The sequence below is a fragment of the Oryzias latipes genome, chromosome 10, assembly GCF_002234675.1.
Source record: "Oryzias latipes chromosome 10, ASM223467v1".
NCBI lineage: Eukaryota > Metazoa > Chordata > Actinopteri > Beloniformes > Adrianichthyidae > Oryzias > Oryzias latipes.
In genome coordinates this window covers 26,857,317-26,880,261 of record NC_019868.2, presented here as the reverse complement: position 1 = coordinate 26,880,261, position 22,945 = coordinate 26,857,317, and the positions used below count along the sequence as shown (strand labels likewise).

Here is a 22,945-nt window from a genome sequence, read left to right as displayed (position 1 = left end):
TCAGAAGCTCTTGAGGCAGGTTAACCCCTTTAGTTGACACAAGGATGCAAACTATTTGAGTCTTGTAAAGATTCAAAACCTTGTTTTTAGACGTTCAAGATATTTGACCAGGTTTTGTATAGTTTAAACGTCTCTCTGCACCAAAATCAGTTGTAATATTTATGTCTTCTTAGGAGCCAGGATCTAGAAATCAGGAAATTATGATTAAAATGAGTCAAAATCCTTTTGATCCATACTTTTGGCAATGGAAAAACTTTATGTAAGACCCCAAAAAAGTCAAATTTCAGTAACTTTTGGTTCAATTTTAAGGATGTTGCTTTCAAGTTCAGTAAAGTTAGACTGACATTTATTTCAGTCATAGTTTTACATTTTATGAGGATTTATTGAGATGGGCCAACTTGTGATGAAATTCTCATTTTATTCACATTTTGTTCTAAATTGAGTCTTTTCCACTTTTTACTACTTTTTTGTCACTATAATCAAAATTAACCATACAATTAAATTCATGAACAGTCAAAAAATACAAATCATTTGCTTAGAACTAGCAAAAATTATGTATTTTTAGGCTGTCTAACATTCAATTTAAGGTAATTCTATCTAACAATTTTTTTTGCTTTTTAATGCTTGTATGGACCTCATTGTTTCTAGATATTTATATCTTATTATGACTTGCTGCATGGACAGATAATTTAATTACTTTCTGGTGATTTTTGCCTTAAGATTAGGGTTCTTTTCCTATTCTAAGGCTTCCTATTTTACCTCTAACTGCTGTTTGACCTTCCATTGGATAGAGGGGTCCACTTCTCTTAAAGGGGCTCTCTTGTTGAGGATTGTCCCCTCAATAGACTTTTGTTTTAAAAGTGGTTCAAAATTCCTCTCTGGTGGTGTGAACTTTAGTTTAAAGTGAACAAAAGTTCACTGATTTACTATCAGCCGGCTAAATTTTAAACACAATTGACTCCATGTCTTTTTGTTGTTTTTTTTGTTTCACATTTGGTTCAGATCTAAATGTAGCGGTCATCAAAAGAAAATGTCAAATATCTTGCTTTGTCCGCTTCAAGCACATTGTGTTGGACATGTGGCCGTTATCAGCACAGGCGTCATATCCAGGAGGGAGCGTTTCAGTCAATTTCCTGCCGATTAAATCTCCGGGAAAATCGTTCACACCGCCAAATGTTAGAAGTTTCCTGTATCCTCCGTCTCTGCTCAGCTGTTTCTCAAAAAACAAGCATGGACAGAAGGAAGGTTTCTCCTGCAGGCGAACCTTTCTGAAATCCATCGCCTGTGTTGCTGTTGAAGATTATTTTGCAGCCAAGATTTAAAAAATAAATAAATAAAGGTTTTGATGTGAATTTCCACAAGGCTGAGGTCAGAGCCTTACAATTTTGGATTGATAACTTATAATCTAGGCAAAAAAGTTAAACAAAATGAAATAAAGTAAAAAGCAGCAAATCTATAGCTTTAAATCACGTTGAAAGATTCCTCGCAGTGAAGCAGGGACCACCGTGTGGTGTCATCAACTATAAAACTTGTAAGCTCAGACTTCAACACACAGCTTTTCAGTGTCCAACATCTGCTGCAAATGAACAGTCTCAAAAGCAACAATGCTGTTTTCCCTCCAGCTGGATGTGGTTTTGAGCTCTGAGTTGGATTTCTGAGTTTCTGTCACTCTTCTAAGCACATCTACTATCTTCAAATTGTTGCTCCAGTTGAATGGAAATGCAGGAGTGACGACCGTCAGCCGAGGTTGAGAACCCACAGAGTCAAATTATCCCAATGTTTTATTTTTTGTTTTAGAATATTTTATTTTATTTTTTCAATTATTAATAAATTAATTTTGGGGCACTGTTAGTTAAACTAACAAAACAAATAAATATCTTTTTAAAAGTCCAGAAGACTATTTTCCTTGGGTTTTCGAGGATTAAGCGTGGAAAACAAATGCAATATCCTTCCATATTAAAAAAAAGTGAAATAAATCACCAAACATTCTTGATCAATGTTAAAATTGCTAAATAGAATTTTTACCGGTATTTCTTCTTTACCTAATAATGATAATACAAAAATCCCAAGTAGCAGCATTTGTGGAAAAAAAGACTATGAAAAAGATTTATGATGCCCAAAAGGGTACAAGAAAATAGTTTTTATTAGAGAAGGTTACAAATGTAATAATAAAATTTCCTACATTGAAGATTTATGACCAATGTGGGTGTTTTTTGTTTTTTTTTAAGCGATTACATGGAAAAGACCCACATGTCTGAGTTTTTAAAGGTTTGAATGGCCTTTTTAGGTTAAAAACATTTAGAAATTATTATTTTTTCAAAGAAAACAATGTTTTTTTTAAGGATTTTAAAAATCCTGGAAAACCCAAGAACAATTTTCTTCTGGGCTTTTAAAGTTACTTTGAAAATTTGTTTATGTATTTCTTCATTTTGGGTAACAGGGGGTAGCTAAAAGGAAAATAAATATTAAAAAAAATGTAAAACTTAATATGAATATAAAATATTAACTTAACTATAAAAACAGGGGGGAAAAATTAAAACTTTAAAAAAGGGGGAGAGGAAAAAATAGCAGCCAGATTGGACCCGTTGGTTCTCTAGGGTCAAGCTTTTTCCACTCTTTTTCGGTGTGTGAGACCAAATATCATCCAGTGAAAGATGCAGGAAAGATTCAGATACACAAGGGGATCCAAATGCACCGACTACAACATAAAGAAAATGTTAAAGCAATCCTCTATCTTAGGGAATCAACAGTTAATTCTTCCTTCATTTCCTCTGCCTGTGTTGCAGCAATCATTAGCTGTGTGTAGTTTGTGCTCAGCTCGTGCCAGAAACTTGAATATTTTTTCTAATTCTAACGTTTTCTGGGGATTTATTTACATCACAGCCCACATCCCATTCTAATTTGGTCTTCAGCAATCATTTCGTTTAATGAGCCGACTGTTAGGAAAACCATGTAACCTTTTTTTTATTTTACGGTAATTGGAATGAGTTCCAGGCGCTGCCATGTCAACTTCTTTAGCCTACGAAAAGAGCGAGTTGCAATACTTCCCTCTTCTTATTCTCTCCCCAGAAACCCTTTGAATGCTCTTGCAAAATGTTTACCTGCAGGGGAGAGACTTGGGCATCTGTGTGCACCGAAATATTCTGCATGTGTGAGACAGCAGGTTTTAATGCACACCTTCACAGTCCCACTCCATCATCTTCTGATCTATTGCAAAAGCCATTATGCTGATCGGAATGGAGCGCAGCAGGGAGCTCGTGCCCCGTCCAGCGTATTATCTACGTCACAAATACAATCTTTGTCAAACTATGTTTTTTTCGTCTGCTCCTTACTCACTATTTGCACAAAGAAACACTCAAAAAATGCAATTTTAGGGTTAATTTCCTTTACCTAAGTCCCCCATCATCAAAAAATGCCACAAAAACGTGATATTTGCCCTTAAGCACCTGTATGTGACAACAGAGATGTGACAGTAAGAAGGGAACAACTTGAACTTTGTGGTGTTTGAACCTCAAACCACATACATAAAAATATTTTATTACATAAAAATAAACGAACAGCGGTTGCACACATTTGGTTAATTTGTCTTTAGTGGAAAAAATCGTTTATCCACCTTATTCATTTGTTTGTTTCTAAGTTTCCATCCCAGGTGAGCCCTCCATAGAAATCAGCAGAAGACATTGGGACATTCCACTAGGAAACTGGAGGGGTTGCCAACTCTCCTCACAGTCTTAATTTTTGCTTCTTGAAAGGAAATTATTTAGTTCACTTCTTTTTTTGAAGACTACTTTTATATTATATACATTTGTTTGTTTTCTGCTTTGCAATCATTGATTAACTAGTTGAAATGTTTGATTAGTTTGTTTTGCCAACCCTCATGTGTCCAGTATGGTTTGTCCCTGCCTATAAAGCTTCCCCAGTGTGTCAGGAGTCCGGTCAGGCCTGCTCAGTTTAGTCCCACTTCTTTGGTTCTTTTAGTTATTTTTTTTCTCTTGGGACCAAATTACTTTTTTTTTTTTTTTTTAAATATTCAGTTTATTGAAATGTAATCATTACAAAACTCTCGCAGACACAACCACACAATGCTGCAAGGCACAGCTCTTCACAAAAAACAAAACGTATACATATATAAAAATATAGAAATCTTTCAGCATTAATTAAATATCAAGGCAATCAACAATCTGGACCCTAGATCAGTAGCCATTCTGTAGCAGATTTACAAATGTCATCAATAAAAAGACGTCTGAATACATTTCAATGAGGATAAATCCAGTCTGACTTCGTTTTTAGAACACAGGAAATTCGGACGTTCTTTTTTCACATTTTTTGATGAATATATTTTCCCAAAATCAGTTAATAATTTTGTTGTCTCCCCCTTCTGTCCACTGACTAATTGTGAACCTTCACAGACCTCCTTCCTGGACGCCTCTCAGCCCCCAGACTTCACACCACATTCCTCGGATAACGAGGACGTTCCGTCTTCCAGTTTTCCTCCCTCGTCGGGTCCAGCCTCAAAAGACTGATGAGAGCATTGAACCACCTGACAGACGGACGGACGGACGATTTCGGGTTTTTGAGAGTCTTCAGAACGCTGTAACATTAGTGGATGAGAAAATAAAATCATCCGAACTGAGTCCAGCCGCTGAGTGAAGGCTGTTACATAATAACCTTATTGAACTAATCAATCAAGCAGCACAGGAGTTTCACACAATATACCTTTATTATACGTTATAGTTCAACTAAAACATAAACACAAATGATGGAAAAAGCTTTTTTTTCCTTCAACAAAATACTTATAATAAAAAAAACAAAATTAATCAATGTTTACAGTCTTTAGCTCCTCAGTCCTGATGGCGATGAAGGTCATTCCATCGGCTTCTCTTCTCTTTCTTTGTACTCATTAACTTTTGCCTACAACAAAAAAAAAAAAAGAATAGAAAGAAATGAAGCTCCAGACCAAAACTGTGACGTCACACCATGCAGGTTTTTTTTAAACATACCTAAATCTATTTAATCTATTTATCTTGTTTTGATTGTTTAAAATAAGCCAATTCCAATGTCTTTTTTTCTTTTTTTAAAGGATTAATATACTAATCCGAGTGGAAAATCCAGGACAAAAACAGTTCAGGCTTCCTCTGTTCCTGCAGTGACCAAAGGCGGCTGCTGCTGACAGCTGACACTGGAGGATGATTGATGACTTCTCCGGTACCAACCCGGTTCGCCAAACCTCAGAGCGGCTTTCCCATACAGGAATGAGCGTCCGAATGACTAAATCTGACAGCTGGACTGAGTGACATCTTCCTAGAGCCGAAAACGATGGAACTTAATGGTCTTGACGACATGAGGACGAAAATAAATCGAAATAAAGTCAAATCGGCAATTTTTTCTTCTTTTAATGCCGCCATGTTGGAGCCAGACGACGTCGGTAAGGAGCGACTGGACCGAGTCAGTCCAAATCAATGTTTCTATGGCAACCACTGCCACCAATCAGGGGTAGGTTTGGTGGAAGGCCACACCCCTGCCACTTGGTGGTTATTAAGTTTGATTATTAATTAATAACTTTATTAACAAATATTGCACATGCAAAATACCAAACACAAAACTCCTCATTGTGCAAAAGACAATTTTCACCTTCGCCAGGAAAATGAACAAAAATTAAAAATAAACCATAATAATAACAATGTAAAACAGCTTAAGCAAAAATAAAACAAAAATAATAAAGGCAAACATACAGAACCATTTCTTTCTGGAAAACATTAAATATTGTTTTTTTGTTAGCATGTTTACACTTGTGTATAAAGTATTTAGACATAATTAGAAGTAAACTAACTACATATATTTTCTCCGCATTGAGTCTCCCTTGTTTAAAATATCAAAAGATAAAATGAATTCTGTAGAACGTGAGGGGCCAGCAGGCTCCGCCTACTTTTGTTTGAAGCATGTGGTTGGCCAGTTAACTACAGAAAAAGATTATCAGGAAAATATTAGACGATTATGAAGAACATGTCAAAAGTGGAATGACTGAGTAACGGCTGTTTATTTCTTCACAGAACTCTATGGGCGGGTACTTCCTGTTTGGAACGCCAGGGGTGGGAGAGGTCACTCAGTCCAGCGCTCGTATGCAGTCAATGGTCCTGCTGCTCCTAAGGAGGTCGCGGTGTACGCCGGCACTCAAGTGGGCGCGTGTGGGGGAGGGAGCACGAGTGATGCTGCACGTGCGCGTGGCGGATCACGCTCTGTGGCCTCACTGAAGTTTGACCTACTTATATGCAGGTCTGGAGGGAGCCAACAAGCTCGCGGGACGGCGTGTGTGCGCGTCAGAAACTCCCTTACAGTCACATCTTTGTCACGTCTTTAGACAGTCTGTACATAAACGTTTACGTTTTTTTTTTTTTTACTGTGAAAGCTGAAATGTTTTAGCTTTGTCAAAACACAGGGTTGCTGGAGCCTATCCCCAGCTACTGTTGGTGCATGGTGTGGAAGACTTCTCGGCCAGTTCACAGCTCAACCTTCACTGCAGATGGGGGGGGGTGTAAAATCGCACCCGATCTGCAAAATGGAGCCCAACTCAAGCACTGTGTTTCTGAAGTCCAGTCACCCATCTAGTCCAGCAAAACAAAAGCGTGTGGATAAATATGAAACAACGAGCACAACAAGAATAGAGAAATGTCAGCAGGTTAGTGTGTGCATGAAGCAACAACTTGTTTATGCACCAGATGGACTAGATAAAAGTGTGCGTGCAGTCTAAAAAAACAAAAGAATGTGGTTATTTGTCACGCACGCGTCTGCAAACTCGAGGCAAGAATGCTCACATGACCGAGACAGGAAATGATCGTCCAACCTTTTAAGAGATATGCGTCAATATGAACAACACGGTTCATCGATACGTAGAGAAATCCTCTTGGAGTCACACAGACCTGACACTTCCTCCTCCAATAGTTTCACTTTACTCATTTCATTAGTTCTTCTTTTTTTCTAGCAAAGCTACTTTTATTTTGTCAACAAATATCGATCCCCCGAGTGATTTGGACTCAATACTACACTAAAAACTATCCAAAAAAATAAATGACTACATCTCCTGAAAGAGATTTTATTTACTTGAAAGCAAACTTTAAATCAAGTTTGCTTTCAAGCAAACTTGATTTAAGGATTTCTTGATTCTATTTCCAAACTACAGCTTAATTCTACAAAAAACTCATTTTTTTTCTGTTTTATGTATAATCATCCGTCTTCTACTTTCTAAGTTGAAACCGCCAAGCGAGCAGAGTTAAGAAAAAATGAAAAGTTTCTCTCCCCGGGAAAGATTAAACAGAAGAAGAGCCTCTCTCCCACTTCAAAATAAAAGAAATCTGCATTTAACAGACAGACAACTGGGGGTTTTTACTTCAAACATGGATAGATTGCGACGCACCAGCGACATGATTATCATCACCATACAGTTAGCAGTTTTAGTCACCCTTTTTTCTGTATTTATCCGTCACACGAGGCTGAAGTTGGCGTCTGATTTGCTTCCATTTGGACATTTGTGGGTGAAGGGAAAATCTAGATCACATTTGACTGATTCCAACATAAAATCTAAAGAACCAATGAAGCTGAAATCAGCTGCAGAGAAACCGGACTTCAGTCACCGATAATAAATCAGCAGTGTGGGAAACACGGTAAAGATGGTCTTCATCACAGAGGAGTGAAGATCACTGGTTATTCTTATTATTAAGGGTATAAATGAAAAACCCTGGCAGGTCTGCAGCATCATCATCCCTCAGCTTCAGCGGCCCGTGGGGACGGACTGCATTTTCCACGGCCTCTAATCATCACTTTAAATCCAACTTCAGACGAAGGGAAGAAAACGAATGTCTGGACTAGTTCCGGCTTTGACCCTTTCCAGGTTCATCCATTTCCAACCCCCCCTTCATTATTCTGGTCAGGCTTGTGCGGAGGCGGACCCGAAGCCCCAGGAACGGAGCCGCCGGCCTTCAAATTCCTCTTTTTTCCTTTCTTCTGCTTTAACTGAAGGGGGCAGACGGACACGAGGAAATGGCGGCGTGGCGGTACCTGGAAGGTGTTGAGGACGTGCTGACAGACTTGGTGAAGATCGCTCAGACCCTTCTGCAGCGGCTCCACGGCCGGAACTCCCCCTGACGGACAGCAGAGCACCGATTCAACAACAGAAGCAAAGCAGCACTCACATTTGAGCAGTCTGTTTGTTTGTTTTTGGATTCCTCCAGAGAGACTCAGGTTGATGAGCAAAAGGAGAGCAGAGAGTCGTCTGACCTTTAACCCCACAGACGACACGAGGAGGGCCGATAAACGCAGACAAGTCCGGCGTTCCAATAAGCTGCTCGGAGAACAAAAGCTGCGGTTTTGGGGTTGTTTTTTTTTGCACAGATGCTGTCATCATCCACCCATTAGGGGGTAAACCCACCGATGGCCTTCTTTAAGCGCAGACACTCAAACTGTCAGGAGGTCAACGTGACCCCAGAGGAAAACCTGCCATGTGCGGCACTAGTCAACGATTGGAGAGGAGGGACGAAGAGCAAAACAACTCATAAAAGTCAGAACTAGAAGTCTATTTGGAAGCCACGCATCTTTTGATATCGTTAAATATTCATTCAAGTTGTCATGAGATTGCTTTAGCGTGTGTGTAAACGGTAGCTTTTTACTGCGCAGCAGAACACATTATTACGTATTTATCTCTGATTTAGCTATTATTTTTTTTGCTTTGTTTCTTTTTTATCCAAATTTCTCTTTCATGCACCTGTAATAAAAGCCTTCCCAGCCGTCTTGTAACTACTCAAAAATTCGGTGTCGTTTTATAGACGTAAATTCTTAGAAATTCACGTCTGAGTCGTGGAAGTAACTGAGAGCTCTCTGTTTGCTCTCCCCCACTAGCTTACAGCCCCAGCAGTTCAGAGCCGGATGTCGGCTCAGACGAGGAAAACAAAGACGGACGTGGATCTAGTCGTCTATCAGTGGATTCTACGGAGCCCTGCAGGTGCCACTGGGTAGAAAGAAATCCGATTTATCCGATTTTTTTAAACCACTGGCACCAGAAGGGCTCCGTAGCAACAGGGAGCAGATTTTGTGCATCACAAATAAGCTCTTTTTCATTTTTTCATCTGCTCCTGATTCACGATTTAAATGAAGAAATACTCAGAAATGCAATTTTAGGCTTAATTGTCCTTATAAATGTCAGAGAAACGCCACAAGAACATGTTCTAAACCCCCAAAACAATATTTTTTTTTATTTAAGAGATAATTTTCCGAAAAGCCCAGACAGCTTAACTATCAGGGGCTTAAAGGGATCCATTGTTGTTTATTTAACTCTAATCACTTTAAAGCAGATATTTACATTTTTGTTTAAGTTTAATCAAAGTTACTCCGCCTTTTCTTACAGCAGTTTTTGTTTTTTTGCATTTTTGCACCTGATCCCGTCAGTTAAAGTCTTTTCTTTTCTTTTTTCTAGCTCATCCTCAACCCAGCCGTGAAGAAAAGGTCATCACCTCTGTGGTAGAAATCTCCCGGTGACGACACCCAAAAGTGCAGAAAGCTTCCAAACAACTCCTAAAATTAGCAGATGGACCCACAGTTGTTTGGTTTTTGTTGTTGTTGTTTTTTGATCTGCAACATTCTTAGGCTTCCCTGATCTGAACGTATTGCGCCAAACCAATAGCCGCTGGCTCTCCTCTATTGACTGACACGGGGATGACTTTCACGCAGCCTTTCCACGCCGTGGAGCCGTTAAAATAGAAGTGCGGTCTTGTGTCTGCAGCCGAGGGGGGAAGCCGGGTTTTTTTCCCCTGATGCCTGAGAGGTAAAATCGTGTTTTTGGCTGTGATGAGGCCGTGAGGAAGGGGCCTTGGCGCAGTCAAAAAACGCGGTTCAACAGCAGCCTCCCTCCTTTCATGTGACCGACCTGGCAAACGGCCACACAGATGGTGGGTTTTTTTTTTCCTTTGTGAACACGTGTGGCCAAAAATGCCGTTTACTAGAAGGGCTTTGCAATGCCGTCTTCCGGTCATGCTACACACATGTGCAGGTTAAAAAAAACAAATAAAAAAAAAAAACACACAGTTGACGAACGGAGACATAAATAAATCCGGATCACCTCTCGTCTGAATGCGAAAGTTGATCTTGCTCTCGGATGGATGGGTGATGGTGTAACCGCAGAAATCCACGTCGGGGCTGAGAAAAAGAGAAAAAAACAAGAACCTTTCTATGGAAGCCCTTCTGTAGCATAATTAACAATAATTATTACACTAAAAAGCTGCATTTGTTGACTCAAAATTAAGACACCGCTCGCTCTGTCACTTAATTAAAATGATAGAGAAAATAGTATTTGACATTTCATTTTCAAAAAGTTCTTTAGTAAATGTGTAGCAAAACTAAATAAAAAAATCTTGTTTGATTATTAAAAAATTAACAGAAATGCTTTTCATTTTTCTGCATCAAATGACTCAAAGATAAAACTAAAAATCATCCTCCATTATGCATTTTTCATTCTCCTCTCAAGTGACAGAATCCACTAAAAGATAGAAAATGCAACAATAAATTAGATACTCTAACATTTAAACAAAAAAACTTACTGCAACTTTTGTGTAAACAATCGAAGCGACCTAGAAACCTAGAAACCCTAATGGACAAATCTTTTTTTTTTTATACACAAAAATACCCACTTCCAATGAAAGAAACACATTTAAAAATAATATCTCAAATTTAACCTGTTGGAGATTTTTTACATCAAAGATTCACATTTTAATCGGAACCATGAATATTCTGTTCATCTGAAACAGAAACGTCAGAGCATCTCTTTATAGTTGCAACCAGATAAAAATATTTTAGACTCATATTCACAATTGGCTGTCACTCAAAGTTTTAAATATTCCCTTTTTTTCTTTACTTGATGTTCTTTTCTGTATGGAAAACCTGAACCCGGGAATTTCTGATGTCATCAATGTTGTTATTATTTTCATTCATTTATGTAAATGGAAAAAAACATGCCCTTTGTTTATTATTATTTTAAATATTTTTCTAAGTAAATGCATTCCAAACAAAATCAAAAAAACTACAGTAATTCATCAAAATGTATCAAAAATACTGTTATTTTAATTGTTTTTTTCTTGCCTTTGCCTAGTTGCTAAATCTTGTTTCTTTATAATGTTTGTTCACTCTAACTTAGTTTGTATATGAGCATTAAAAAATAAATAAATAAACAAAGACACACGAAGGGCTTATTACTATTATTGTTTGTTTTGTTTGAACAATTGTTTCTTTATTGTGCAACTGAATGTGAATTTCTGTAAATTGAAAAATGTGCAATAAAGTTTATTGAAAAAAAAGATTCTTAAGTGACAAAAGGCGGTTTGGCGGATACTTTTTCTTTTTAAATTTGAGTCAACAAATGCAGCCTTATTTTGAAAATGTCAAAGCATTTCTGGTTTTGACTTTTATTTTTAATTATGCTACAGAAATGCTTCCATACTTTCTTGCCTTACAGGGCTAAAAAATGAACTAAACGGAAACACGCGAGTGTTGTTGTTGTTTTGTGCGTTTGAAAGGATAGCAAAAAGCCCTCACTTCTTCATGATCATGTATCTGAGGGAATTGCCCAGCGTGTGATCCTCATCGTGCATCACAAACGTCACACAGTCCTCCTGGGCTCCATCAGCCTGGACCTTAAAGCCAAACAGACATTCAGTGCTTCCCAAACATGTGTCAAGGAAAAAGACAGGAATTTGTTGTTGTTTTTTATAGATTAACTAAGTAAATTTGTTTTCTCATCTTTAATTTTGACTCTTGAATCACCAGAAAAACAACAATAAAGTCACACATTGATTTTCTTTTTTAAGTTACTACTTTAATTTTAGACTTTCTTTTTTAGCAGATCAAATCAAACTTTACTTTAAAAAAAGTCTTCTTCTTCCACTTTCGGCTTCTCCCATCAGGGGTCGCCACAGCGAACTAGTCGCATGGTAAATTTGGCAATGTTTTACGCCGGATGCCCTTCCTGACGCAACCTTCTCTGACCGGGCTTGGAACCGGCAGAGGTAGAGAAGGGAACAGGGAGCAGCCTGGAGTCGAACCCGGGTTTCACGGACGGAAGGCGCCGCAAACCAGCACGAGCTAAACTGGCTCCCTTTACTTTAGAAAAAAAAAAAAGTATATATTTATATTAGAGGTCTGCACTGCAAACTATTTGATACTTGATGTAAAACCTTAGTTTTAATGTTTTTTCAAAGCTTTTCTCTCTTTCAGATTCAGCAAAGTCAAGAAGTTTTTTTGTTTCATTAAGAACTAGGATCAAGAAATAAAAATAATAATCATTAGAATGAGTCAAAATAATTTTGCTCCATACTTTTGACAACATAAAATCTTGATTTAAAACTAAAAAAAAAAACTTAAAATGCTTGATTTAAGAAAACTATGATGACATTTTATTTACCTTTTGCAATTGCTAATATTTGATTCAAGCACTGTCATGTTTGGTTCCACTTTAAGGATGTTATTTTAACGATCAATAAATGTTGAACTTATTTTCAAAGAACAAGTGCTAGTTTTAGATTTTAAGAGAATTTATTAAGAACTTCTGCTAAGATCGTATTTTTGTTCACATTCTCAAATGAGTTATTTCTCCTTTTTACACTCATCTTTTGACACTGTAATCAAAATGAACTATAATTTGGTTTGAACGACATTTAAATTTAAGTCATTTTATCTTTCCAGATTAAACAGCAGATTTTCTATTGTTTACATTTTCGGGGACTTCAGTGCCTCAAATATGGAAAGGGTCACTTAATTAGTTCTTTTGTTTTTTGTTCACTACTACTACCTTTTCTGCATTGAGAGGATCCATTGTGCTACAGGATGTCTTTTATTTTGAAAGGACGTCATGTGAACCTCTGTCAAAGGGTGTAAAATATTTTGTATTTAGAAAAAGAGGCTCATTTGTCCTTATGTTTTTTATTCATGCCCCGAAAAAATTCATTAGGGTTTAACACAACAGTAGAAATACCACAAATACACAAATCTGAGTCCTATTTTACTAAAAGGTGGAGTAGGACTTTGTGGCTCCTGTTGGGTTGTAGTCGGGATTTGTGGCTTTATTTTTGCTGGTGCTGTTCTTTTAGAGGTTTTTACCCTTGTTTTTGAGCTGTCGCTTATTATTATCATCCTTCTGTAGACCACTATAAGTGAATCTTGAAACATTTTAGTGGGTTTGTTGCTGAAAAAAATACAATTGAGAGCCATATTCCTCCTACAACAGTGTTTACATACATTAATTTGTACTCCATGAATATTGTTTCTCTGTTTTAGTGATCTTTGAGACTATGGACGTTTAACTTTTTTATTTTAATATAAATTACAAAAAACAAAAATCAGTTGTTTAGTAGGGACTTGTGGGACTATAATATATATATTTTTAACGTTTAAGTACATTTTAGTTCACAAATCTTAAGTAAACACTGCTTGTTTTAAAATACTGCCCCCTAGTGGGGATAAAAGACATCGCAGGATTTTGACCAAGTAAACAATGACATGTAGTAACACACTAAAATATAAGCTCAGTTTTATCAAATAAAACATGATTTTGGTTTCTTTTTAAGTAATATAAATTAACAAAAAATGTTTATATACGAGTAAAAGGGATTTTCTTATGAACAGACACTTCATCTTCCACGTGAAGTCTGCAGCCGGGCGGTGGAGAAAGCTAGCATTAGCTTCTTCGATGTGTTATTATATATTTCACCTACACAAACTTTAACCAATATACAGTTAAGTATCTAAATAACTGATCAAACAAAACGACATTTTCTTATTTTACCATTTCCAGTTTGGGTTTCTTCTCGCCATCCCCGGCCATGCTTTTCACGTCGCTCGCACTGCAAAGTATGAGCTTTGTGTTTCTTCCCCTTTATTTTTGACTTACAGGCTGAAAATGAAAGTGTCGCCATGCTGTTATTATTCATTAATAACTGAACCCGCTTGGTTGGACATTTATTCCGACTACAACCCTAAGAATAAATGTTTTATTTAGTCTGCCATAAAGAGATATGTCGATTTGAAGTGATGACACAAATAAATTTTGTTAAACATAGACATACAAAACATGCAATTAAGAAAAGATAAACGGATCGAACTTAAATTAGGTTGGTGATGAAGTACTACCTTTCACTGCGCTAAAAAGTAACATTCCTTAACATTTAATTTGCAAATGCATTCAATTTAGCGTGTAATCGTAGCCTTTAAGGCTAAACTGAGGGGAATTCCTAAACAGTTGCTCTTACGCATGAAAACATATGACGAAGACACATCGTCATTTGTAGTTTAGGGAAGTGTAGTTCAGAATGGTAGAAGAGCAGCATTCACTGTGAAAGAAATTGCAAAAAAGAACTACATTACCCAGCGTTGGTCAGTGTGTGCTTCCGGTCCAAAGGATCCGCAAAGCAGAAGTCACTCGAAAGGGATTAGCTAGCTTGCTAGCAGCTGACACATTATAAATGTGGGAAAATAATTAGCTCGTTTGAGTGGCGCTGACACGTTAAGGTATCGTTTTGTTTTGTTTTTTTGCAACAACGTTTAACTTACAAACAAAAACTTGAACTGACACTTTGATTAACATTTTGGTCTTTTCGTTGACGCCACCACTGTTCCGTGTTTATTTCAACATTACTTACTACGCTAGCTTGCTGCCGAATCAGTCTTTGTTTTTCCCAATGATTTATACCACAATAACACGCATAGGGATGTTGGGTGTAATCGTTTTTAGTATTTTTTTGTCTACAATACACAATTTTTTTCCTTTTCTTTCTAACTCATCTTAACGGAATTCCGGTGGGAGGGAGGGAAGGCGGGTGGGGGCATTTTTGTTTTACCTGAGCTCCACCTACCAAAAAACAACAACAACAAAAAGCTTATTCCTTTCCTTGTTTATTTGACAGAAAACTAACGTAGCGGAGAACCCAGCTGTGTTACCATGGCAATCCTGTTTGCTGTGGTGGCTCGTGGAACCACGATTTTGGCCAAACATGCTTGGTGCGGGGGCAACTTCCTGGAAGTCACAGAACAAATTTTAGCCAAAATCCCCTCAGAGAATAACAAACTGACCTACAGCCACGGCAGGTACGGTCCAGTTTGCTCCTTCATCTCAATAATTGTCATTATTTTGCCCACAATCAGGGCTAGTTTCTGGGAACGTGTAACTGATGGTGTTTCTATTTTGTTTTCAGTTACCTCTTTCATTACATCTGCCATGACAGAATCATATACTTGTGCATCACTGATGATGTGAGTATCTTTGGACTTTTTATTTTGTTTTGATGTTCAGCAATAGTTGGGAAGGATGTGACACTGGCACAAAGCTTTAAATACGTGTAGTTGCATTTATCGTGATTGAATGTTTTCTGTTAAAGGACTTTGAAAGATCTCGTGCATTTACCTTTCTTGGCGAAGTCAAGAAGCGCTTCCAGACGACGTATGGCTCCAGAGCTCAAACCGCCCTTCCCTACGCCATGAACAGTGAATTCTCCTCAACGCTGGCGGCTCAGATGGTGGGTTGAGCGTGACAGATTTCCTTAGAATGCCATATGACTTTTTTTAGAAGAAGAAAAAGACTTTTGCTTTAGTCATAACCAGAAAAGCAAACTTCTTCTATTTTTTTTCCTATTTCTTTTGGTTTTAGTTTCGTTTTTCCCCCAGAGTAGTTAAAAACGTCCTTTTTCTTTAAAAAAAACCCTTTTCATGTCAATTTCAGCTTTGTATAGTCAACATATTGACAAATGGGTTTCAACTTCCTTCTCTACAATCGTGGCATGTACAAAAAGATCAGCAGATGGTCACATGACCACTCTGGCATTTTAAGTACGTTTTAAAGTCAACCTTTGTCTGCTGCATTTGAATCTGTATCATTTGAATTATATCTGAACATTTTCCTGACCTGTGCAGCATAGAGATACAATTATCTGTCTTTATTAAGAATTTTCATGGAAGTGCTGTTTTAGGGATGTTTGGTATTTGAGGACAGACAAATATCTGAACCTCTAATGTATTATTAGCAAGGGTTTTCCAGTGTTAGTGTTAAAAAAAACATTGTCCTTTATTTTCCACCAAATATCGAAGTGATATGGTCGAAGGAGTAAAAAGTTTTTTTTTGTTTTTAAAGGAAAAATGAGTGCAGATTTTCAGTGTTCCTGTGGGGTGTAGGTACCATAACCATTCGGCCTGCAATAACCGTTCGGGGTCCTTCGAAGAGTGCTGACGTCACATTATGTGATTGGATGTCTGTTGGTCCGATCACGTGCAGTTTTTAAACTGTTGCAGTGAAATAGAAATGATGTTTTAGGTTGTTTTGCTCTTTGTTCATACACCACAAGTTATATCGTCATCGCAATATCAGATAGTGATTGGTCTGGATAAATTACGATACTAACATAGAAGAAGATATTATGCGGTCCGTTGTAAACATACAGAGCTCCGACACAGAGAAAGATTATCTTCTAAACGTGCTTTTGGTAATATTATGATTAGGCCTGCACAATATATCGCAAATTTATCGTTATCGCAATATCAAGCTGTGCAATATGCATATTGCAAAAGACGGCGAAGATCGCAATAAATGGTTACCTTAAGTATGCTAAAACAATCTGATGGCAGTATTTAACGAAGCAAAAATAATCCCTTTTATGTTTTTGACCAATCGGATGGAGCCCTTTTGTGTTAGATGTTCGTCTCCTATGTAGATGTTGGTCATTTGCAATGCAGTTTTTAAACTGTTGCAGTGAAATAGAAATGATGTTTTTGGTTGTTTTCCTACACCCCAAGTTACATCGTCACCGCAATATTAAGTTTTCCTCATGACATGTAGCCCTAAATATTATTATTATTAACTGCATTGCAGCTGAACAGACTGCGTTCTGAACTCTTCTCCGGACCGCACACTATAACAAAGCAGCTTCCCAGCCTGCGAACACGAAGCTACGAGACTCCAGCTGCTCTGCTCAGAGACACGGTTCACTCGTGTGGAGCAGCAGGTTCATTCTAACAGCCACAGATCTTTTTACAAAGTGGCTTGTGGCAAAATATCTCTGTAAATATTACAGAGAATAATCTCAGACACATCTTATGAGGGAAAAGAACATTAGGTTACAAAAGGAAACATGAAATGACAATATGTAGAGCCCGAGCAGATCTCAACGCTACGTAGTTTGTCCAAGTGGGGCTTCCGTAGTGTGACGTCATCCTCAGTCGAAAGGACCCCGAGCGGTTATTGCAGGCCGAATGGTTACGGTACCTACACGGGGTTATAAGAAGTCTTAAAAGCGTTTAATTTATGAATTTAGAAATAATATCTACATAAAATAAAAAAGTCTTAAAGTCTCACATCTGAGCCTTAAAATTGTGCTGTTTGAAACTTCTCCACATCATTAAAAATGGAACCAAGATTTGATCAAATAATGTAAATAAAGAGCGAAACTGTAGGTTCAAAAAAAGAAAGAGAAGCAGACTACAGCAGCACAGATGACAGGGAAAAAAGGCGACAGTTTTAATCATGGGGAAATGTAAATTTAACGTGGCATTGATGGAAAAAGGGCCTTATCGGTTCAAACTAAAGCCGCACAAATATGCAAAAGAAAAGAGGCAGGACTGCCATGCCAAAACTACAGAGCACTGCGTGTGTGTCAGAAAAAACGCCTGCAACGAAGAAATGCTTGGTTTTTCATTTTTAAGAATTTCAAACAGAGATATGAGTCACTTATGGGATCAAAAATGTTCAATTGGTTTTAAGAGACTGAAGCAACAGTCATGACTAAACATCACCAAACTGTCCTAATTCGACTATTTTGGGGGAAAAATCTATAAACAAAATATCAAATATGGTCATATTTACATTCATAAACTTCCTACAGATTTTACAAAGGGATTTTCTCCCAGAATCCTTGTTGTAGTTGGAGAGTAGGAGATGATTAATTATGACTGACCTCTCCTTAATCATAGGATATGGGGATTTTAAAAAGACGTCTCTGCATCTTACCTACTTCACTCTTATTACCCTAAAATGTTGAACTGAAAGGGTAATTGGGTTAGGGTTAGGGTAATTGTTTGGCTATTGACCTGCAGCTCACAGATTGCTTGTAGAAAAAAAAATGTGCATGAGCATTTCATTTCATCCGCAGACAGACCGTATCCACCTGTAATGGCAGTTGTAACCAAGGCTTCGGGCAACAGTTCTGTCAATTTTGAAGATTAAGGATCCCAGAAAATGTTTATCCTGCAGACGATTGGTTGTTTTGATCAGTAAAGCTCCCTGCCATCATGTCTAAATGTTATTCTATTTTTGTTGGTTTTTCTCTTTGCAGAAACACCAATCAGATCCTCGGGGGTCAGATCGTGTAACTGAGACTCAGATGCAAGTCGATGACCTGAAGGGCATTATGGTCCGCAACATCGGTAAACTGAACTTTTAAAATGAGACCTGGCCAACACAGAACTTTGACGTTAGTCACTCGTAGGGCTGCATGATATGAGGGAAAATTTGCGATTTTAGTCATCAGTACGACGATGACAAAATAACTTGTGAAATATGAACAACTAGCAAAACAACTAAATACATAATTTCCATTTCAACATAAATTAAACTACACTCCAAATGACCCCCGTCTACATAAGAGAGCTCCATCAGATTGGTCCAGTGCATAAAGGGATTGATTTGATTCGAAGGCCCAAAGTGCTTTACAGCAGTGTTTTTCAACCTTTTTTGAGCCACTGCACACTTTAACCTTGACAAAATTCCCGCAGCACACCAGCATCCAAAAATTAAAAAGAAAAAGCAGAAAATCATAGTCTGTATTGATGTACAGGCCCTCCACAATCTCACATGCATTTTTGATAATTGTGGCTGAAAAAGCTGGAAACTGCAGCTGTTTTTTCTAAAAGATGCAATAAAAGTTAAGTTGGAAGATTTAAAAACTGTTTGATTTGTGTTCGTTGTGGTTTCAAGACGTTTCACAACATTGTGCGCCGGCACTTTAACCCAATGCATCATGGGAGATGTAGTGCAAAAATCCGCCGAACGCAGAAAGACTCGCGTCTCCGAGCTTCATTGTTTTGTTCACTTGTTCCACGGTCTGATACCGGATTCTGTGGAAAGCTACACCGCTAAAGACGAGCTTTAGATGTTATTTTTGTTAGAACTGAGAGACTTTATGAGCAGAATTAGAACAAGGAAGTGAAGACTTTAACCACTTCTGATTGGTCAGACTGATGATGTATGATTAAGCCTCCAAGAATGATTGGTGGAGACAGTTAAAGGGGCGGGACTTTTGCTAATACAACTGTAGCTGCAGCTAAATCGCGATACCGTCATTCTTAACAAAATGTCTTTAATGGAATCAAATAAACACAAAGAAAAAAGTATTTTATGATCTTTCATATTCCTAACTACTCAGTGTTTTATCAGGGCCTGTTTGGATGAACAAAGAGCTGATATCCTGGAGATGGGAAATGTTTTTAGATCAGTGAATGAGGGCAATTTCCCACGGCACACCTGACCATCTCCCACCGCACAATAGTGTGCCGCGGCACACTGGTTGAAAAACACTGCTTTACACTCACAGTTCAGTTCACCCTTTCTCTGGCTTCACCAGAGGTTAGGTAAGGTTCAGGACACTTTAAGGCAGGAATCAAACCCAGCAATATTCCAATTAGAAGTCGACCGCCCTACTGCTGCACCAAGGCAGCCTAAATAAGATTGTTTTAGCACATTTAAGGTAACCATTTATATCCATTTTTGCAGACTTCTGCGAAAATGGATAACGCAAATGTATCGTTATCGCGATACATTTGCGTTTTGTTGTGCAGGCCTAATTACTCATTTAAAAAAGCAAAAACAGTTGCATCAATGTGTATTGTAAACAAAAGGCTCCAAGTTACAAATAAGCATTTTTGGCATCTCAACAGCTATGTCTTCCAATAAACCATGACTCGTTTACACAAGAAAATCTATAAACCCCTCTGTGAACTTGTTGGGATTTCATGTAAGAGCCTGTTTCTTTTTTTTTCTCACTAAATCCGTGGGACATGTGACTGAGCAGAAGGAATGCATATGAAATTCATGTGCATGATCCTGAGACCACGACTTCTTTATTCGAACCAGTTGTCTTTGTGATTCTCTTTCTCATTTTCAAACTTAAGGGGATGTTCTCTAAATCTGGGTCATGCATCCGCATACGATGCTGCATGAAACCAGCAAACCTGAATGTTTTTTTACAGACTGTTGACTGACGAACTATTGAGAGTTCTCAGGCTGTGCTGAAAAGGACATTTCCCCTTGAGGGATTAAGATGGTTAAAACAAAAAACAAGCATTTTCACAAACGGGACTTCTATCCGTGTCTTTGTCTGCTCCATAGTGTCTGGATCAGGTGAGTTTGGTTAAAACGAACACTGAACACTTGCATCTCATGATTCGGCTCATCAGCAGTGAGCAGTGGGGCAGATTTAGCTGTGTGACTCTACTGCCCCCCTGTGGTTTAGGTTGGCCTTAAAGTTCAAGAATCCCTGACATCAAGAAAAAGGGTTAATGAGAACAAAGTCACCACATGGAGACAGAAAAACTGGCTGTGAAAAAGGCGTACTTTTGAAAAATAACTACTGCGTGATTCCTAACTCTATAAAGCACACAGAAAAGTTCAACAGCGACCCCTTGTTTAAGTTACATTCCCGCCATGAGGGAAATCTGCTTTCTCAAAGCTGTTTAAAGGTTGTAAAACACCTTTAAACTTTTCTCAGACAGACATTAACATTTCTGTCTTGACTAAACTCTCACAGTTCAAACATTCCCAGAAAAATAAGTCCAGTTCTATGGAACGAAAACAAAGACGATTGAAGATCTATGTAGATTTGACTAACTGAACAGGAGACATGGCGCTGATTGATTGATTGATTGACAATGTCAAAAGCCAATCAGGAGGCAGAATACTAAAAAAAAAAAAAAAAAAATCATGCAAACTGCACTGATAAAAATCTGCTAGACGGTGAAAGATTAATAACTTGGGAGCACAGTACATCATGACCTCCACCTTATTGTTGTGCTCGGACAACACTTTCAAAATTGACCTCGAAATCTAATCTTCTGGTAGTTTCAGTTTGCAGATGAGGAACAATAAGCCTCAAATATGTTAAATCTGGTTACAATATGTCTAGGGTTAACAAAATGAGAAGTTCATACGTTTTACTATGTTCTTTTTTTTTTGACAGATTTGGTTGCGCAAAGAGGAGAAAAACTAGAGCTGCTGATTGACAAGACGGAAAATCTGGTGGATTCAGTAAGTTTGAATATTGTCAGTCATGCAACATTCAGCCCACTGGTTGTCTAATGTGCCGCAGCTCTCAGTTCAGACGGTAACGAGCTGAACTTGTCGAAGCACCGGCTAACGTTTAGTTTTGCTCCGCCAGTCCGTCACATTCAAGACCACGAGTCGAAACCTCACCAGGGCCATGTGTATGAAGAACCTCAAGCTGACGCTCCTCGTCGTGCTGGTGTGTTTTGTAAGTATGGAAACCTTCCTCTTGTTGTCTGACTGAAAACGTCTTCCTGCTTGGAGACCTGAACTCAGGTGGTGCGCTCTTTCCAGGTGATCCTTTACATCATCGTCTCTGCGGCTTGTGGAGGCCTCAACTGGCCCTCTTGTGTCAAGAAATGAGGACGAGAACATGTGGGCTCGGGGAGATAAAGGACGAGGGAGAGGTGCTTGATTTTGCCCCCGCTTGTAAATGGACAGCAGAAAAAGACCCCTGGCCTTCTACCACGGCTGGAAGACGTGATTCCTCGTGTCAAGATTCTGCACGTCTTTGCCTTCAGGACCAGAGTCCGTCTCGCCTCATTCACACTAAAGGACAGCAGCCATATGGCCTGAAATCTGTGGAAAATGGTCGTCTGATTGACTCATCCCTGCACTTGATTTTTGTTTTTTTGTTTTTTTCTTCAGATTGTGGTACCGTCCTGCACACGTCCAAGTAAAACTGCATCACTGGTTCTTGTCTATTGCTCTATTTTTTGAGGTCAGCATCCGCCTACAGCCCTTACAGTTGGTAGCATCACTTTTTGTCCTGCAGGAGGTGGACAGAACTCCTAATATAGTTGTGTGATTATTTTGATAAAACTATAGAGAGCACTGTAGTGTCCTCTATAATGGATGGTCTTGTAAAATATCCCAAAATGATCATACAAATAAATACTGTACATTGATTTATTTTACTCTGTTTCTTTTACTCTGATTTGTGCAAAAATGCAACCTCCTCTTTGCCTGTAGACTTTACAGAAAGCTTCCTTTTTTTTACCATTGGCTTCAGATGTTCAGTGTGCCGTTTTTTCTGTTAACACTATGCACTTTTTCAAAAACAACTGTACATAAAAACACTTCATGGCATCGTACCGCTAATGATCTTGTAATATTTAACTGTACATCGAGATTTACACAAATAAAATCGGAGAGTTTGGGATCTCGTCACAAAAGACTCAATGTTTTAAAAAAACTGTATAGTGCAGTCAAACAGAAAATAATATACTGAAAAAAATAACACGTTCCTCATTTCATTATTAGAAATTACAACAGAAATGTTTTGTTTAAATGTGGTTTACAATTAATAACCGGTAACCTAAAACTTAGTGTAATAAATAAAACATTTGTGTGTAGATGTTAAAGACCTTCAAATAAAACGCATTATTTATACAATTAGCTTTTTTAATAATAAGCACTTTTTTATAAACAGAGATTCAATTCTACCTAAAACAAATAATTAGAACAAATTAGTAGTTATTTTGGAAGAAAAAAACTTTATTTTAAACACATCTTTGAGATTCTATCTAAAACGTAAAATGAAAACAAATGTGTTGTTTTTATCATAAACTTTACAAAGTAAAAATTCAATTCTACTTAAAAAACATAATTAGG

The 22,945-nt window shown here is 37.9% G+C and overlaps 2 protein-coding genes across 2 annotated transcripts; one reads left to right on the top strand and one right to left on the bottom strand.

Moving 5' to 3' along the window:
* Nucleotides 1-4,701: 4,701 nt before the first annotated feature.
* Nucleotides 4,702-13,939, bottom strand: LOC101162457 (DNA-directed RNA polymerases I and III subunit RPAC2). Its single transcript, XM_023959374.1, has 5 exons — nt 13,820-13,939; nt 11,575-11,672; nt 10,106-10,182; nt 8,053-8,135; nt 4,702-4,911 (listed from the first exon to the last, which is right to left on the bottom strand). The coding sequence occupies exons 1-5, from the start codon at nt 13,856-13,858 to the stop codon at nt 4,864-4,866; spliced, it is 345 nt and encodes a 114-aa protein (XP_023815142.1). The 5' UTR covers nt 13,859-13,939; the 3' UTR covers nt 4,702-4,863.
* A 382-nt stretch (nt 13,940-14,321) lies between these two features.
* Nucleotides 14,322-22,493, top strand: vamp7 (vesicle associated membrane protein 7). The gene is made up of 8 exons (XM_004073584.4): nt 14,322-14,541; nt 14,937-15,117; nt 15,225-15,282; nt 15,408-15,545; nt 18,351-18,441; nt 21,249-21,316; nt 21,447-21,539; nt 21,626-22,493. Exons 2-8 carry the CDS (start codon nt 14,972-14,974, stop codon nt 21,692-21,694), a joined length of 663 nt encoding a protein of 220 aa, XP_004073632.1. The 5' UTR covers nt 14,322-14,541; nt 14,937-14,971; the 3' UTR covers nt 21,695-22,493.
* The last annotated feature ends 452 nt before the right edge of the window (nt 22,494-22,945 follow it).

Excerpts from the sequence above, each read along its gene's own strand:
- LOC101162457 (XM_023959374.1), bottom strand. The coding sequence starts at position 13,858 with ATGGCCGGGGATGGCGAGAAGAAACCCAAACTGGAAATG. Across the intron at positions 11,673-13,819 it reads AGAAACCCAAACTGGAAATG|GTCCAGGCTGATGGAGCCCA; the intron begins GTAAAATAAGAA and ends TTTGGCTTTAAG. Across the intron at positions 4,912-8,052 it reads ACGTCCTCAACACCTTCCAG|GCAAAAGTTAATGAGTACAA; the intron begins GTACCGCCACGC and ends TTTTTGTTGTAG.
- vamp7 (XM_004073584.4), top strand. The coding sequence starts at position 14,972 with ATGGCAATCCTGTTTGCTGTGGTGGCTCGTGGAACCACGATTTTGGCC. Across the intron at positions 15,118-15,224 it reads CTGACCTACAGCCACGGCAG|TTACCTCTTTCATTACATCT; the intron begins GTACGGTCCAGT and ends TTTTGTTTTCAG. Across the intron at positions 21,540-21,625 it reads TCGTCGTGCTGGTGTGTTTT|GTGATCCTTTACATCATCGT; the intron begins GTAAGTATGGAA and ends CGCTCTTTCCAG.